A 14,728-nucleotide genomic window follows, 5' to 3' on the forward strand; every position below is an offset into this window, starting at 1 on the left:
TTAAAAGTTATAGTTTTACATGCCTGGACCAGAGTGCAATGATCCAGTGAAAGGTTGAAAGTGCTTTCTCATACCACACTCCTCAACACCCAGCAAACACAGCAGCCACATGAGATCCAGACAATTGCAGAGACACTACCGGTGGTATGTCGGTGCACAGCAGTATCTGCCAGTGAAATAGTCAAAATTAGCAGTGGTATATATCAGTAAAAATCACTATATGACAGTGGAACATGAGTGGCATAACGTTAATGAGTTGTGTGTCTGATTCTGCACTGTTAAATATATTTTCAGAGCATTTAACTGTTGTGCGGAAGTCTTATTATAATGTTTATATGTGCCATAAGCTTACAGAACAGCAGCGGCATACCAAAAACCGACCAGTGGTATATGCCCATTCTAAAGTGGTAACTATGCCAAACGAGCGTACGGTGGCATACCATCAATTTTAGATCTTGGTTTTGCTGTCAGCTATGTTTTGATTCATTCCCCCACAACCAGAAATGTATCATGAAGCATAGATATTGTTTCTTAGATATGGTTGCCAGGACTTGAACATAATTGCACACCGATGTGTGAACAGTGGTTAGACTGTGTACTATGTTTCAGGTATTCTGATATGTGATTTTTAAGGGGCCCTTGTGCCTTGGGGAGGACTCTCAGTGTAAAGTATAAAATATTTAAGAGTTTTCACATACTTAGTTTTTCCTCTCCTCACTTTTGCTAACTTGACACTTCAACCCTCCTGACTCCTCATAAAATTGAAATTGAATTGAATGACAATAAAAGTAATAAAAGACTTTGCATCTGTAATGGACAACAAGAAGCTGTGTCTCTGGAGGGCAGTCTTGCAGTGTATGTGAGGGGCCTATGCACCTGACTGTGTCAGTCTTCGTCCTGATACTTTTAGTGTTTTCCCCTCAGGTCATGTTCCAGGTACTCGTGGATATTCTGCAGATGTAGACATTCCAGGCAGTTTACAGGTTTTTATGAGCTGTGGAACTAAACTGCCCGTTTCATTAAGGCCCGAATAATTAAACTTAAGACTTCTCTCCATGTGACCTGACTGGCCCCTAACCCTTTACCCTCTTCATGTTGACTTAATTAGCTTCAGTGATGATTGGTCTACATTTAACCATCACAAACAAACTGACTCTGTTTCCATGTCATAGAAAAAGCCATGTTTTCCCCCAGAGATAAAATGGTATGTTTTAGGAATAATGCATGCTGTTTGTGTTTTGTTGAGCCTTAGATTTGGTTATAAATTCCTAGTTTCTTTGTAAATTGATTTATTTATTTTTTATAAAAAAGAATCTACACCACAAAGCTGAGCAGGCAAACATATAACATATATAAGTGTAATAAACACATTTTACTGCCACAATTTAATCACTGCACTTTAACATCAATATATCTTCTGTTTTTTCTGTTTTCCCAGCAAAAGGTTTCAAGAGACTCTGACTTATAAGGTATGCTTCCCTCTATTGCATTTATTATTAATTTGCACTCAAAATATCAAGTACATAATATTGAATTACAGCAACTCCGTTTTTACAAGGATTGTTTTTCACATTCAGTTCACCTATATGCACATTGAAAGACACCTTTGTGGGTCATGAGTCATGACATATATTTAAAAACATGTTCATTATTCGGTTACAACACAATGAGAAGTTTTTTTTTCTCTTTGCCAATTCCTTTTTTTGTATGAAATGTAATTGAAAATCCACTTTCCAGTTTACATCATGGTTAAACAGCACTTTGTCATGTGTCGGTTCAGATTGACCATATTCCATATTGTCTTTTACCTTTCCCGCTATACAGGTCCTATAATATTAGCAAGCTACCATTAGCTTTATGAGTTGGTTCAGTTAGCTACGTAACAGTCACACCTGGCTGTTAGTATGTGTAAACATTTCATAATAACTAAACACTGTAATATATTAATTTAGTAATGCGTAAATCTCCACATAGTTCTCTCCACTCATGTTCTAACTAGGCTAATTTTGACTTAAGGAAAAGCCGGTACAACCGGCTCCTTTTTGTAATTTGGATGTACCACGATTCTAAAACAATAAAAACTGATTGACATGGCTTTATTTCGCTCTGGCGTGAGTAAGAGCTTGTTCCTATATTGCTTTCCTGTTTGTTTTTTCATTTATTTTATAGGACAGTAAAATAAAATGAATCAGATTCATGTGCTCTCATCACTGTCTTGGAAATGGCTATACCCCAGGCAGTGAGAGGGAGGGAGGCTCACACCCTCTAGTCTCTCAGACCCTTATCGCTCAGCACAGACCCAGCACTGTGCTCTGGGAGGGCCCATCACATGATGATGTATGGGACCTGTCAGTGCCCCTGGGGAGAATCTGTGTAAAAGTTGCTGCAGGTCCTCAAGACTTGACATGTCACAACATCGGACCACCTCCAACTTCTTTTTTGTTGTGCACTAGAAGAAACGTATTTTTACAGACGTGGCTTGAGAGGCACAGAAGATTAAATATTATTTACAAGACACTGGGCAAGTGTATTGTTCTGTGATAGATAGGATTTTTCTACTGTTTGTCGAAAAGCCCAGCGAGCAAAATAAATAACAATTGCCATATTTTCTGTCTGGAAATGAAAAGTTTAACACCTGTCCACACAGCAGGAGAAATTTGTATTCTTTGTAAACCAGGAGACACATTATCTGCCACTTCAAACCCTCTAAAGTTCCCCTGCCTCCCCTTGTGGTTTTGCTTTCAACAACCATGTTTGATATTTGCTATTCATTTGGGCTCAGTGTAGAGAACCTCACTGTTTCCTGTTTCTCTGCCTTCCAAACCCCCAGCCGACACCTACAGAAGTAAAAGCAGCATTACATTGTTTTAGAGCAGAACCGTATTGTCCTTCCTGAACTACAGTAGTTAAACAGAATGTCAGCACATTGACAAATGGTGTATCGCTGGAATAAAGGGCTAATGATGTGAGATATTGGTGCTCAGCACTAACTTTAAGCACCTGCTCTGTGGCCTTGCATTCAGTGTCGACCTGTTGGAGTGAAGAATCGTATCAATTAAAGTAAAAAGCAAGTTAGAGCTGACAAACCGCTCTCAACGACTCATTTGTTCCATGAACCATAGCGAGGTAAAAACAGGACAGGAAAACTTGTCCTTTGGTTACAAATAAATAATCATGGTTCATCTGGCCTTGCGGGAGACTTTACACATATGATTTTATTCAAAGAATCTTTGAAAGAGCTTACCATGCAAATGAAGTCCTTCCATGTTTTCTTTTTTGATGAATTAGTCTAGCGTACTGTAAACTGGCAACACGGTCTCACGGCAGTTCGTCAAATGGTCACGTTATTTTTAATCTATTGATTCGAGTTTGCAGGGACGTTTTTCTCGTTTTTTTTGTGGTGGCCAGCACAAAATGGTCTATACGGAGATTATTGGGGAAGACAAACGTCATACCCCGGGGGAGGACGTATCACACGCCGGGACACGGCCGCGGTGGACGCGCGACAATAACGGGATGGCGGAGGTTGGGTTAAGGAAAAAAACAACGGTGAAAGGACGCCTCACACGCCGGGAGACGGCCGCAGGGAATGTGTGACAGTAACGCGGGATGTGATCCCAGGCCCCCGGTCAATTGTTTGACCCATCCACCACCCCAACCAATATCCTTACGCGGATTTTCGGCATTTCATACAACTCGCTACCGTAGTCGTGCTGTGACCACGACATATGCTTCCCATTTAAATACATTAGTTTACATTTTCGTGCTGGCCACCACGAAAAAAACTACAAAAACATCCCTGTGAACACGAATCACAAGATTAAATAACATGACCATTTCAGGAACTGCCGTGAGACTGGGTTGAAACTGGTCTACAAGTGATGCACACAATGGAGAGAAATCAATCTGATCGATCACTGTTACTCCGTCCAGTGGCCCTGTAAAGAGACGAGGCACTGAAGCAAGACAGTCTACAGCCATGCTAGTGTCTCTGTGAAGCTGTATGCTAATATCAGCATGCTATCATGCTCACAGTGACCATGCTAACATGCTGATTTTATTGTAGGTACTATTTGCCAGATCACCTTCTTAGATTAGCCTGTTAGCATGCTAAAATGCGCTAATAAGCACTAAACACAAACTACATTATTTTCAGATCATACACCTAAGTATCGGGCAAATTGAAACCTGAGAATAGAGCAGGATTAAAAGCCAGGGGTTCACCAAAAGTAATACATTTGGTCACCAATTGGAAACACATTTCTTGGTAATCCATCAAGATATATTTTTATATTTTTGTCAAGATATATTTTCCTTAAAACGAAAAATGTCAAACTGCTGGTGGTGCTGGAGGAAAAGTAGTAGTAGTGTAGTTTTGAGACAGATTTCATCCAGAGCTTTAGCGGGTAGTATTAATTACTTTTGCAATAAACACATCTTGTACTCATTGTCTGTCCTTGTTTCAGGAACACATGGTCCTCTGTCGCTTCGCAGACCAAACTGCTGTCCAGCTCCCTCTTGAAAGGCGACACATAGGTACTGTCTACTATCTTCTCCTTTTAACGGAACATTCACTCAATTCTATTGTTTTCTATTTGTTAGATGCTTTTTGGAGGTAGGCGTACAATTATTTCACTACACGTTGTACTGTGTATGTGGCAAATAAATGTGATTTGATTTACCTTTTGATATTTATTGTTGTTTGGCTACTGTATTGAAACCATGGTTTTTTTAACGTACATTTTTTATGTTAATTGCGTTGTTTAAATTCATTCAATTATTCATTCATTGGGTTTAACCTGTGTAACGGCAGCGACAGAAAAGTGTGCTGATCAGGCAGGGATACAGGGTGGTCCGAGATCGCTGCCGCTGGCCACCCCGCTGTGACTCCCGGCATTGGGGTTTCTGTTTGACAGACAATAATGGTTGTTTCCATGGTGCCAAACTGACCCGGAAGTACATTGACGTTGTTTTTCCCAACCTGAAAAAGTTTCTCAGGAAAACGCAAAAGTATTTTTTCTTTTCACCCATCAATTTTTGTTTCTTCCCCATGTCCCCTGATCTTAGTACATGTCGATGTTGTGTTTTCTGAGACTTTTGTACACTGTGACCTAACTCCACAACTCTACCTTTTCAAACGGTCTAGATTTTTTGAGTGTGAAAAAAATGTTAATGCAGGGGTTTCTTCTGAGTGACAAAACAGCTGCAGTGAGCAGCTGACAGATCGGCGCTGTCGTATTCAGAGGGAACGGTTTTGTCAGGCTGAAACCTTCATGCCTGTACCGAAATTGCACTGTACAGTGTTTCATTAATGTTGAGAACTCCCTTCCCCTTGATACTTATTCAGCTTATCAAAGCTTTCCTCTGAATCTGAGGAGGCTCCCCAATGCCTCGTCAGTCTGAAGCCCTTTCATATGTACCTGACACCACCTGTCACAGAGTTTCTGCTCTCTATCAGTTAACAGGGTTCAACCTCTCCCACTAACATTTTCTAACCATGTTTGATCCCATCTCTCCAGAGCCTATCACTGTGACTCTGACCATCTAGACAGCATGGCAGAACAAAGCTCACATTAACTGTCTGCCACCTGCTACCTAACTGCCTAATACATCTGAAGTCAATTTAAAGGAAATCCTAAGAGAAAAGCGTAATAATCAGTGTGAAGTTGTTGATGAATACTGTAAGTGGCTTCTGTAGGGTATTGATACACACAAATGCTAGGAACATACAGGGAATGGACAAAAGAGTGCTTACAATATGCCAACCAATAGTAGCAGTAGCACTATCATGAATGCTGTTCAATTAGACTAATTAGACGTTGTCAAGATCTGAGGACTGTGAAGGACACATCTTATGATTCACTTCATTTTCATTATTACCAAAACATTGACTGACCCACTATTGCCCTGTGGGCTGGGATATTGTGGAAATGTCTACTCAAAAGACAAAGCCACTTTAATCTTTTCCTCTGACATTTTGATCCAAAATTGAAGTCAAGTCAGCCTGCTCTGCCTTTTTATTACATGTCACAGAGCACGAGTTGTGTCATGAAGTACATATGTATGGCAGCCAATCACTTATTCAAGGATTTCCTTTTAATTTGTCACCTGACTAAATGTTGGTAGATATGCCATTTCCGTGCAGTTTCATAGGTTTCTCTCTTCTATTTCATGTAATAATGTTAAAAAGAAATATATGTCTGAATATATGTTATCTGGATATTGAAATCTGTTGTTTTTTTAATTACTCTTAAATATCAGTATTGCATTGGCTTAAAGCTTTAGTGCGTAACTTTTTGATATTAATAAATGTCCGTTACATTCAAGCCATTGCCAAATGAGTTGATACAAAGCTAATCAAGACTATCAGCTCCACACAACTCTGTCTGTATTTCTCAGTATGGCTATGTTCAGAAGATTGTGTCGTCCGGTGACTTTCCCGTGCAGAAGCTCGAGTGAAGATAATTACCTCTTCTGAAGAGTCCATCATGTTTTTTTAATCCTCCGTGTCTTCCTTGGCTACTAGCAACTGCGTGGAGGAGGGGTGGTGGTGGGGTATTTTGTTCATACCTGTAGCTATCATCACAAGAATTGTAAGGAAATGTCTGTTTCTTTTAGTAAATGCTTAAAACTGCATAATTTAGTTTTTGGAGGATAAAATCATTTTTCTTTTTGTACCACTGCAGGTAAACAGTGTATGGGCCTCGTAGACCTGGATCGCTTGTGGGCAGCAGAGACTCATGGGTACTCAGTGCGGGTGATGACTATGGAGCCTGAAAGCTGTTCGCCAAAGAACAACATGCTGGTGGGAAGGCCGCCGCACAAGAGTGGACTGGAAGTCTGTGCTAGCCAACTGGAAGCACTGGTGCATAATTAGGACTGCAAGCACTGGTGCACAGCAGATCATCTTCATTGCGGTCAGGAGTTGATAAAGTACCCAGCCTCTGTGGCTCCTGGCTGTGTCATCATGTTGCTGAGAATACAACTATTTTCTACCGACCCCAAACATTTTCTTTTTAATTATTTTTTTAAAAGCCCTTTTTTAAGAAACAGCCTTGGGAAATAAAAAGTTTTCTCATTATTTCCAGACTACCAAAAGTCTAAAATCTCTTTCAGACTGAAGTTAAAGGTGTGTTGTAATTTTTGATGTGATCCCTTGTTTAATGTGCTCAGTGATTGGACGCTTAGTTGTAGTAAAAGCTCCAGCCTCCCACCAACTGCTTTGTTGCGTTTGTGTCTTTGCCTAAATTGTGTGATCAAGCTGTCAGCGTAAACAGAAGCAGCAGGAATTACACACCCACATCGCGAATTAAGCACACCATACTTCCACATGCTGTTTTTGCAAATAGTCTGTATGAGGCCTTATGTGATAGAACTCAGCAGTCACCTTTCTCTGTTCCCTCTGTTGGTATTAAGAGAAGAATTCAGAAATTCAGTGATAAAAGTAATCTGCACTTGAAGATCAGATGGGGAATTATCATTATCTACTGTGTGTGTGTGTGTGTGTGTGTGTGTGTGTGTGTGTGTGTGTGTGTGTGTGTGTGTGTGAGAGAGATGACCGAGAAAGAGGGGGATATAGAAAGAGAGAAATAAAATATAGCATTTGCCATTGTTCTACAGAGAAAGTGATTATTCCTCATAAAGAATGAATGTGAATACGGCATGCATGCAGTAATATGTTCAGCCGCAATGCATATTTTATGATGCTGGCAAAAAGGTCAGTGTGCTTGATTAGATGCACATTCAATTGCCTTGTAGCTGAAAATCACACAATACGCTCCGTATTTCCAAACCTGAATACTTTAGGCACACTCTAGCCCCTTTAAGCTTTCATTCTTCCAGGTTAAAGTGGTTATCAGTTTCTCTGAAAAATGCTGTGTTGTCACCTTTGACAGTGTATTGCAGCTGCTTGAGAAATCAGGGGAGGTAGCCGGAAAGCTAGTTTTCTTGCTCACACTAAAGGGATAGACGAGAGAGGTGCAGGCTTTTCCAGCGCCGGGCTCATCTGAATTCAGTCAGCAGAGTCAATCTATCCCGAGGTCAATGGCCAGACACCGCTCCTTCCAAGGGGAGAAGTCTGACTCCCTGTTCAGTTTGTGGCTCTGCACAAGTGCACGTTACAGAAATTCATAGGCATAGAAAAAGAGAGAGTAGGTGGCACTACTTAAAGCTTGCATGAGAGATAGGAGAATATTGAGGTGTGAAGTAGGTTGATTTAACCCAAACACTTTGGGATGGAAGGTGACTAAACAAGATTCTTTGTTTAGAGAAAATAGGTGAGATATCTGAGCTTATTTCTATGTAAATAGACAGTGGTCCTTTACTAATGATCAGCCTTGTGAAGCCTTTCTATGAGTACAGATAAGAGTCGGTGATACACTGAGCTGGATGCATTTTTACCAGCCGCGACCGCGACACTGGCATTGTTTGTGTGTGTGTGTCATCATGGCAAAATGTTGTCCTGGAGACACCGACTGTAGCGGGAACTGCCACGGAGGCGGTTTTGACTACTTTTCCAGGTGTTTGTTATTTATTTGCTGCCAGATTTTATCACTGTGATAATGTTGCAATCATGCAAAATGCACTCACAAACCTTTACAGGTGTGTAGATTCAAGATTCAAACTCTATTTAATAATCCCACAATGGGGAAATTCACACTGTTGCAGCAGCAGGGGAAAGGGGGAAAAAAAGTAGAAGACACTCTAAACTGAGATTAAAATGAAGGACGAGTTTCAAAATGGGTGTTGTCGGACCCCACCCGTTTTCAAACTCGCAGAGGGGCCGGAAGTAGCTGGGTAGGAAGTAGGGAATGGCTCCCCCACTCTGCGCCTCTAGCCCGATCTGGCGTTGCAGTTGGAGTGATCCTATCACAAGATAGTCTTTAGTTTATTATATATTTAACTGATTGACATCAATAGAAAATTTGACAAGATGTGAGATGGACACAGAAATAAATGATTTCTTTTTTTAAGTTTGGAGAAAAAGGGACCTGTGATTGAAGAAAACGTATATATACATAGTAGATTTAATCAATGAGTAGTATTTATGTATGTGCTGATAGTAAGGGTTTGATATAATCATGGATTAACACTTTGATGTAAAACTCAGAGGACATCTCTTCAATATTTGTGCAGGTTTAAAAAGCAGCTCTGACCTGAACAATTTGTTGCAGCAGAAAACCTCTAGGGAATAATGGTGCTTTCATTGTTTAATTAACTTCATTTATTACTTGTAATTAAAACTCATCTGCTCTAGGTTTTCAACGTCATTACACTGGCAGTTTTATGGCCGTTTGTCGGCAACAGTTTGTTGCTCCATATTTGGTGTCCCTCCCTGTTGGTATGAATTGTCCCTTTTTACAAACGGTAACCTTGTTTGTTTGGTTACTAAAACTGGCACTCATATAAAATACAATCCCTGATGGAATGGATACAAGGGGCCTCTGCTGCCCTTTTAATTATCTTAAATATCATGCTTTTATATCTACTGTTTAACATGCATTACCATGACATTTTCATTTCACTTGTATATTTTTTCTAATGAACAACGTTGAGCATAATTATAGAAGTCGGGAATAACAACAAATTATTATGCACACATTTCATCTTTGGTTGCTACAGCAGGTCCCAGCTGCTGTTATTTTGCACACCCTAATGTTGCAATCTATTCCCTGATGCTTCTCACATATGCTGTCACCTTATATATCCCCAGTTTAGGATTTCTCTGCTTGTTTTCTATTTTTGTGTTTATTTTCTACTTTAGTCTGCTGTAGCAGTGTGTTCAGGATGTTACTAATGACTCCCCTTCCCCCACGGGGTTCATTAAAAGGTGAGTTCACCCACATCACAAAAATACATTTTTTTTTTCATTTACCCCTGACACTTGATAGCATGTTTTGTGGATTATCCAGAGTAATTTAGACATTTCTAGAAAGTTTTATTTTTTTATTTTTTGTAATACTTCAAGCACCACAATGGTTCTTGATTTATTTATCATTTCCTTGGTTGTTTCCTGGAACTGGCTCTAAATATAGGTAAATCACTGTAGATTCAGTGTTCAGGAGCTTATTCCAATGACTTAGTTCAAATTCATTTCTAATAAGGAGTCTCAGTACACAGCATGAGCTGAAAATGCTAAATAAATCTGAAATTTGTCTAAAAACAATTAAACAATAAAACATATGAAAGAATCTGTTTAAATTGAACTTAATTTGAGTTAAATACCACTTGGAATACAGTGAGACAAAGTTGCGTTTAGGTGATCTGACATATGAAGTTTCATATGATCAGCCTTAGTTCTCCACAACATATTATTGGTAATGTGGTATAAATTAGAACATCTGCATAACCCATAATTCGTTTTTAAATGTAATGCATTATCATGGAATCACATTCTCACAGTCCAGCCATGGAAACAATGTGATTAATAGTTTAATTATACACATTTCTCCGATCACTTGCTTCCAGAGATGGCAAACGTCTCTGTGCCAACGGCGCATACAGTAGATTTATTATCAAATCGGTGACGGGGCGTAACAAGGCAACAATGCCATGTATCAAAAGACGGCGGTGACTGAGCAGCAAGCAGTAATCGTATCAAACCTTCATCTCATCCATCTCCTGCTCTATTAGGCTATTGTAAATCATGGCGTTCAGTTTTAGAATTATTTTATTGACAGACTGACTTTGATTCTCGAGGCAGAAGTGTGGCAATAAGGCAGACCTCTATCATTTTGCCCCCAGACAGGGGGTGCAATTCACCAGACTTGTTTAATATGAAGTGCTGCCTTTGAGTCAAGCAGGAGATAATTGGTTCCAGACTTGACCTTTTGTTGAAGAATGGAAATAATAAAGACCCAGCAATTTCATAAAAGGTGCATCATATTGTCAAGATGTGCAAAGTGTGATGGAGGGGGAATGCATTCAAGAAAAGCAGCTGATTGCTCCTCTTTTTACAATAACGCAATCGACAAAAATATGTGACACAAAGCAGACAAAAATCAATATACCAACAACTATCAATCAATCAAAAGCCATACCACGAAGTGCTTAATAATTACAGGTCCAACAAAAGCCTTTCTATTTATTCAAGAAGCCTCTGAACAATGTCAAACCACTCATTTTGTTGTTCGTGCAGTTTATCTTGGACTCTCCAAATGTACCTTCAGTAATTTCCCCTGCATTGTCTTTACCGTGTGAGCAACATCTACCTGGGTGGCCGAAGCACCTGCGTGTCTCAGCAGGCTATGCAATTACCGTAATGAAGGCATTTCCGAAGCATGCGCGCCACGGAGCTGCGGCTGGAGCTCTCTTCGTCTTGGCTGTACAGGTCATGACGTTACATGTGAAGTCCCACACGTGTGGCTGGCTGGATATCCGCAGTGTTTTGACCGCTGGTTATTTAAAAGACTGGAGGCGAGGTCTGACTGCAGTGGGTGCTGTTGGTTGGAGAGCCCGCTGACTGAACTTAGAGAGCGAGAGAGAGAGAGAGAGAGGTGCGCTTTCTTCCCGGCAGAGAGCGTCCCGCTCTACACGCACACTCACGCACACATCGGGGTCACTCTACTTCCAGTAAGCGGACTGATTTCCACTCCCGTATCTCCTGAATATCGCACATGAACAGTCTGACGGACGCCAGCAGACATTGACTACCTGTGCACCTTCAGCGTGCGTCACAGAAACTCGTCTAATTGTTTCCTCCGCGGTTTCCTAACCGGTGATTTTGGATTACGGAGAATAACAAGCAGCGTGGGCGCGTAACTCCCCAAATCATGGATTTATGGATAAAGTTGACGTTGTTGTGCAGCTGCTGCTTTGGAGCAAGTGCAGACTTTGATGGCAGGTAAGGGCACATGGTTGAAATATTTTTTTGAGTAAGAGCCTGCATCACAGTTCAGTCCATTTATAGACTGTTTCTGCAAAAAAGAAAAACAAAACAAAAAACTGCGCCTTTGGTTAAAGATAGCTTACTGGAGTGGTTGCAAACTGAAGCATTATTTTAAGATGATCCAAGCTGCAAAACTCAAATTAGATGTGAGTGAAAACATGTTGCTCCTGTGAAATGACGTGCGCTAAAATCCACCATGATTCGTGTATCATCCTAACTTTTATTCTGACGAAAACAGTAATAAGCCAAGTGGTTTTGCGCCTCGGAGCACACACATTCTGTTATAGCAGACGCAGTTTTTTTTCCCATGTTCAGACATCGCACCAAGCGGTTCTTGTCTCGTGCAGATATCAGGCTGATTGTAAAGTGATGTGACAGCACGTTGCCCGGTGCTTCATGTTCAAACACGAGTCTGATGAAGTATGTAAAGACAGAGGTGTGAAGACGTGCCAGACTCCAAAGAATGCATGTGTCCAATTTCGATCTGCCTATAGGTGCTTTATTGTTTTCATTTTTACTTTTTACAACCAAGCATCATAAAACCAAGTTGTAATTTAGGAACACTGGAACAAGTTAAAACATATTTCTAAATTGTTTGTGGAAAAAGTAATTGCACCATTCATGTTCATTGGCTGAAGGCTAATTTGTAGGACTATTTAAAGAGTGCTTTTACAGTTTGAAGAGTTGTGTAAAATCGACACTATATTCCATCTCTTATTGTGTGTCATATTGTGATGGATTTCTAGAGATCAGAATAAAATTGGACCGAAGACCATCCAAACAATGAGAGAGTTACACAAACAGAGTCCTACTGCCAAATTCCCTACATCTCCAACAGAGAATGCAGCCAAGTATTGTACTTTATTTTCTATCATGTATCTCTGTCAGACAGGCTCAGCCACAAAGCAAGATCCTTTCTCATGTTTCACAAATGAATGAAAACACTTTTGAAGATTATTGGAGGTAATTGTTATTGAAATAGTGTGCACGCATTTCGAAAAGCCCTTTGAGGCTGACTGCCATTCCACGTGCTTGTTGATAGATTTTGACACTTGGAGGTATATAGCCTTTTTCCCCCCTCCTTGGCTCTTTTAATTTTGTGTTCAGAAGTATTTCAGAAGAAGTGATTTGGATATTAGTTTTTAGCAAGAAGTAAAAGTGTGTGTGACAGTGAGAATGAAGGAGAAGGGCATTTGCAAGCACATCCAATATTATTATTATTTAGGACTTCTCTTTTTCTTAATCCCCATGGCTGATGTCTATGTGACAGGTCGTGGTCTGATGAGATGTGTAGGGCTTTAACTTTCATTTCACGCATTGCCTTTGTGTAATCATCATTTACTTTAACCTAGCAGCAGCATATTGTACATTATTAACATCCCTGCTGATGGAGTAGCTTGTCACCACGACCATAATTTGCCAATTTTTATGGGTATAAACTTGCCCGGGTCTGAGTCTCTGCCTCAATATTAATTCATTGAGAGAATATCCCCTGAGACCGAGCACAAGCAAAAAAGCCATTTATTACCTGCTCTCTCTTACTTATTGCCTTTTTGAGAGCTATCCTAACAGGCTTATCCATCTAGTCCTAAAGGGTCCTTCACGGGCAAAATTGGCAAGATCATTTTGTTCTCCCATAGCTGCACATAATATGCTTACCTGCAAATCTGTCGCTAAAAACATTGTGCTGTTGCAATTGTTGTTGTCACATTCCAACCAAGGACTCAAGGACAGCCGGTTTCATGTCATGTTACATAGCAGCCTAAATACATACACACATACAGTAGAGGATATTCTTCCCTAGTGATGTCACTAAATTGTTAAGTCCAATGCTGCCAAGCAGCACATACCAGACCTCCTCAGTAATAATCCGAAGCCGTGGACTGGTGCCAGTTTATGTTGGCGTTGTAATTTCAGACCCACATTTGGGCTTTCAGAGGTTGGAAATGAGAATTTTATGGTTAACCCAACAAGCAGTATGAAGTTTAAAAAATAATACATTTCTAGTTTTCTCAGTGTTTAACATCTAGCGTATGTCAATGTAGGAATGAAGAATGTGGCGATATCTTTATTAGGAGTCATAGAAGAGATTTAAAGCGTAACCTTGCCAAATGTTTTCTGAGAGTGAACAATAAGACTCTCTGTTCAGTGTTGTCTTTTATTGAGAAACATGTATTCAAGTGCTACCTCACTAAACAAACTGAAACTGAAAACTCAGCATACCGCACTCCAGTTTATGACGTCTCTTTCTGCTTTTTTGTTGGGTCATTTTCACTGAGCAAGTGTAAGTGCTACATGGACAATGAAACATATTATTATCACAGGTCACCATAACAGTCTAGCCATGTCTTCAGGCGCAGATAGAACTTTTGATGCACGGAAAGAACACGCACTTTTGATAGCCCCAGTGATGGTGAACGTAAACTCCCATGCTATAAACAACTTCACCAAAACATAGACTTATATATAAAAAAAAAAGAATAAATCATCAGAGCCAGCTGCTCCATTATAATATAATATTCTGAAGTAGCCAAACTTACTGTACTTACACTCCCTCCTGCAGCATTGGTCTCCATCTCTGTTGCTTCAGTTAATCCACATACAGACCCACAGCAGGCTTGTTGTTCTGTGTTGGTTAGTTCCATAGATTTGTTATCCATGTCTATCTCTTCATCCTCCTCTTGCTCGTTTTGTTCTTCCTCTTCCTCATATTCCTCACTGTCCTGTCTTGTCTTTCTCCCTGGTGTGCTGGCTCAGATGTGTCGCTAACATGCTAGCAGTATTAGCGCTAATGCTAGCTGAAGCTGCTAGTGATTTTAAAAACAAATCAGTCAGTTTGCA

General features: G+C 40.2%; 2 protein-coding genes across 7 annotated transcripts in view; both read left to right on the forward strand.

Moving 5' to 3' along the window:
* gstcd (glutathione S-transferase, C-terminal domain containing) overlaps nt 1-7,460 on the forward strand; it is a 58,218-nt gene extending 50,758 nt beyond the window's left edge. For both annotated transcript variants that reach the window (XM_028598424.1, XM_028598433.1), the window contains exons 10-12: nt 1,439-1,469; nt 4,467-4,536; nt 6,687-7,460. In XM_028598424.1, coding sequence (XP_028454225.1) covers nt 1,439-1,469; nt 4,467-4,536; nt 6,687-6,877 — 292 coding nt within the window. In that variant the 3' untranslated portion in view covers nt 6,878-7,460. The remainder of the gene's footprint in view (nt 1-1,438; nt 1,470-4,466; nt 4,537-6,686) is intronic.
* Nucleotides 7,461-11,291: 3,831 nt separating this feature from the next.
* npnta (nephronectin a) overlaps nt 11,292-14,728 on the forward strand; it is a 55,180-nt gene continuing 51,743 nt past the window's right edge. For 2 of the 5 annotated variants that reach the window (XM_028594850.1, XM_028594859.1), the window contains exon 1: nt 11,292-11,842. In XM_028594850.1, coding sequence (XP_028450651.1) covers nt 11,772-11,842 — 71 coding nt within the window. In that variant the 5' untranslated portion in view covers nt 11,292-11,771. The remainder of the gene's footprint in view (nt 11,843-14,728) is intronic. The other 3 variants (XM_028594879.1, XM_028594889.1, XM_028594868.1) reach the window with 2 other exon arrangements.

This window comes from Perca flavescens, chromosome 2 (assembly GCF_004354835.1).
Source record: "Perca flavescens isolate YP-PL-M2 chromosome 2, PFLA_1.0, whole genome shotgun sequence".
NCBI lineage: Eukaryota > Metazoa > Chordata > Actinopteri > Perciformes > Percidae > Perca > Perca flavescens.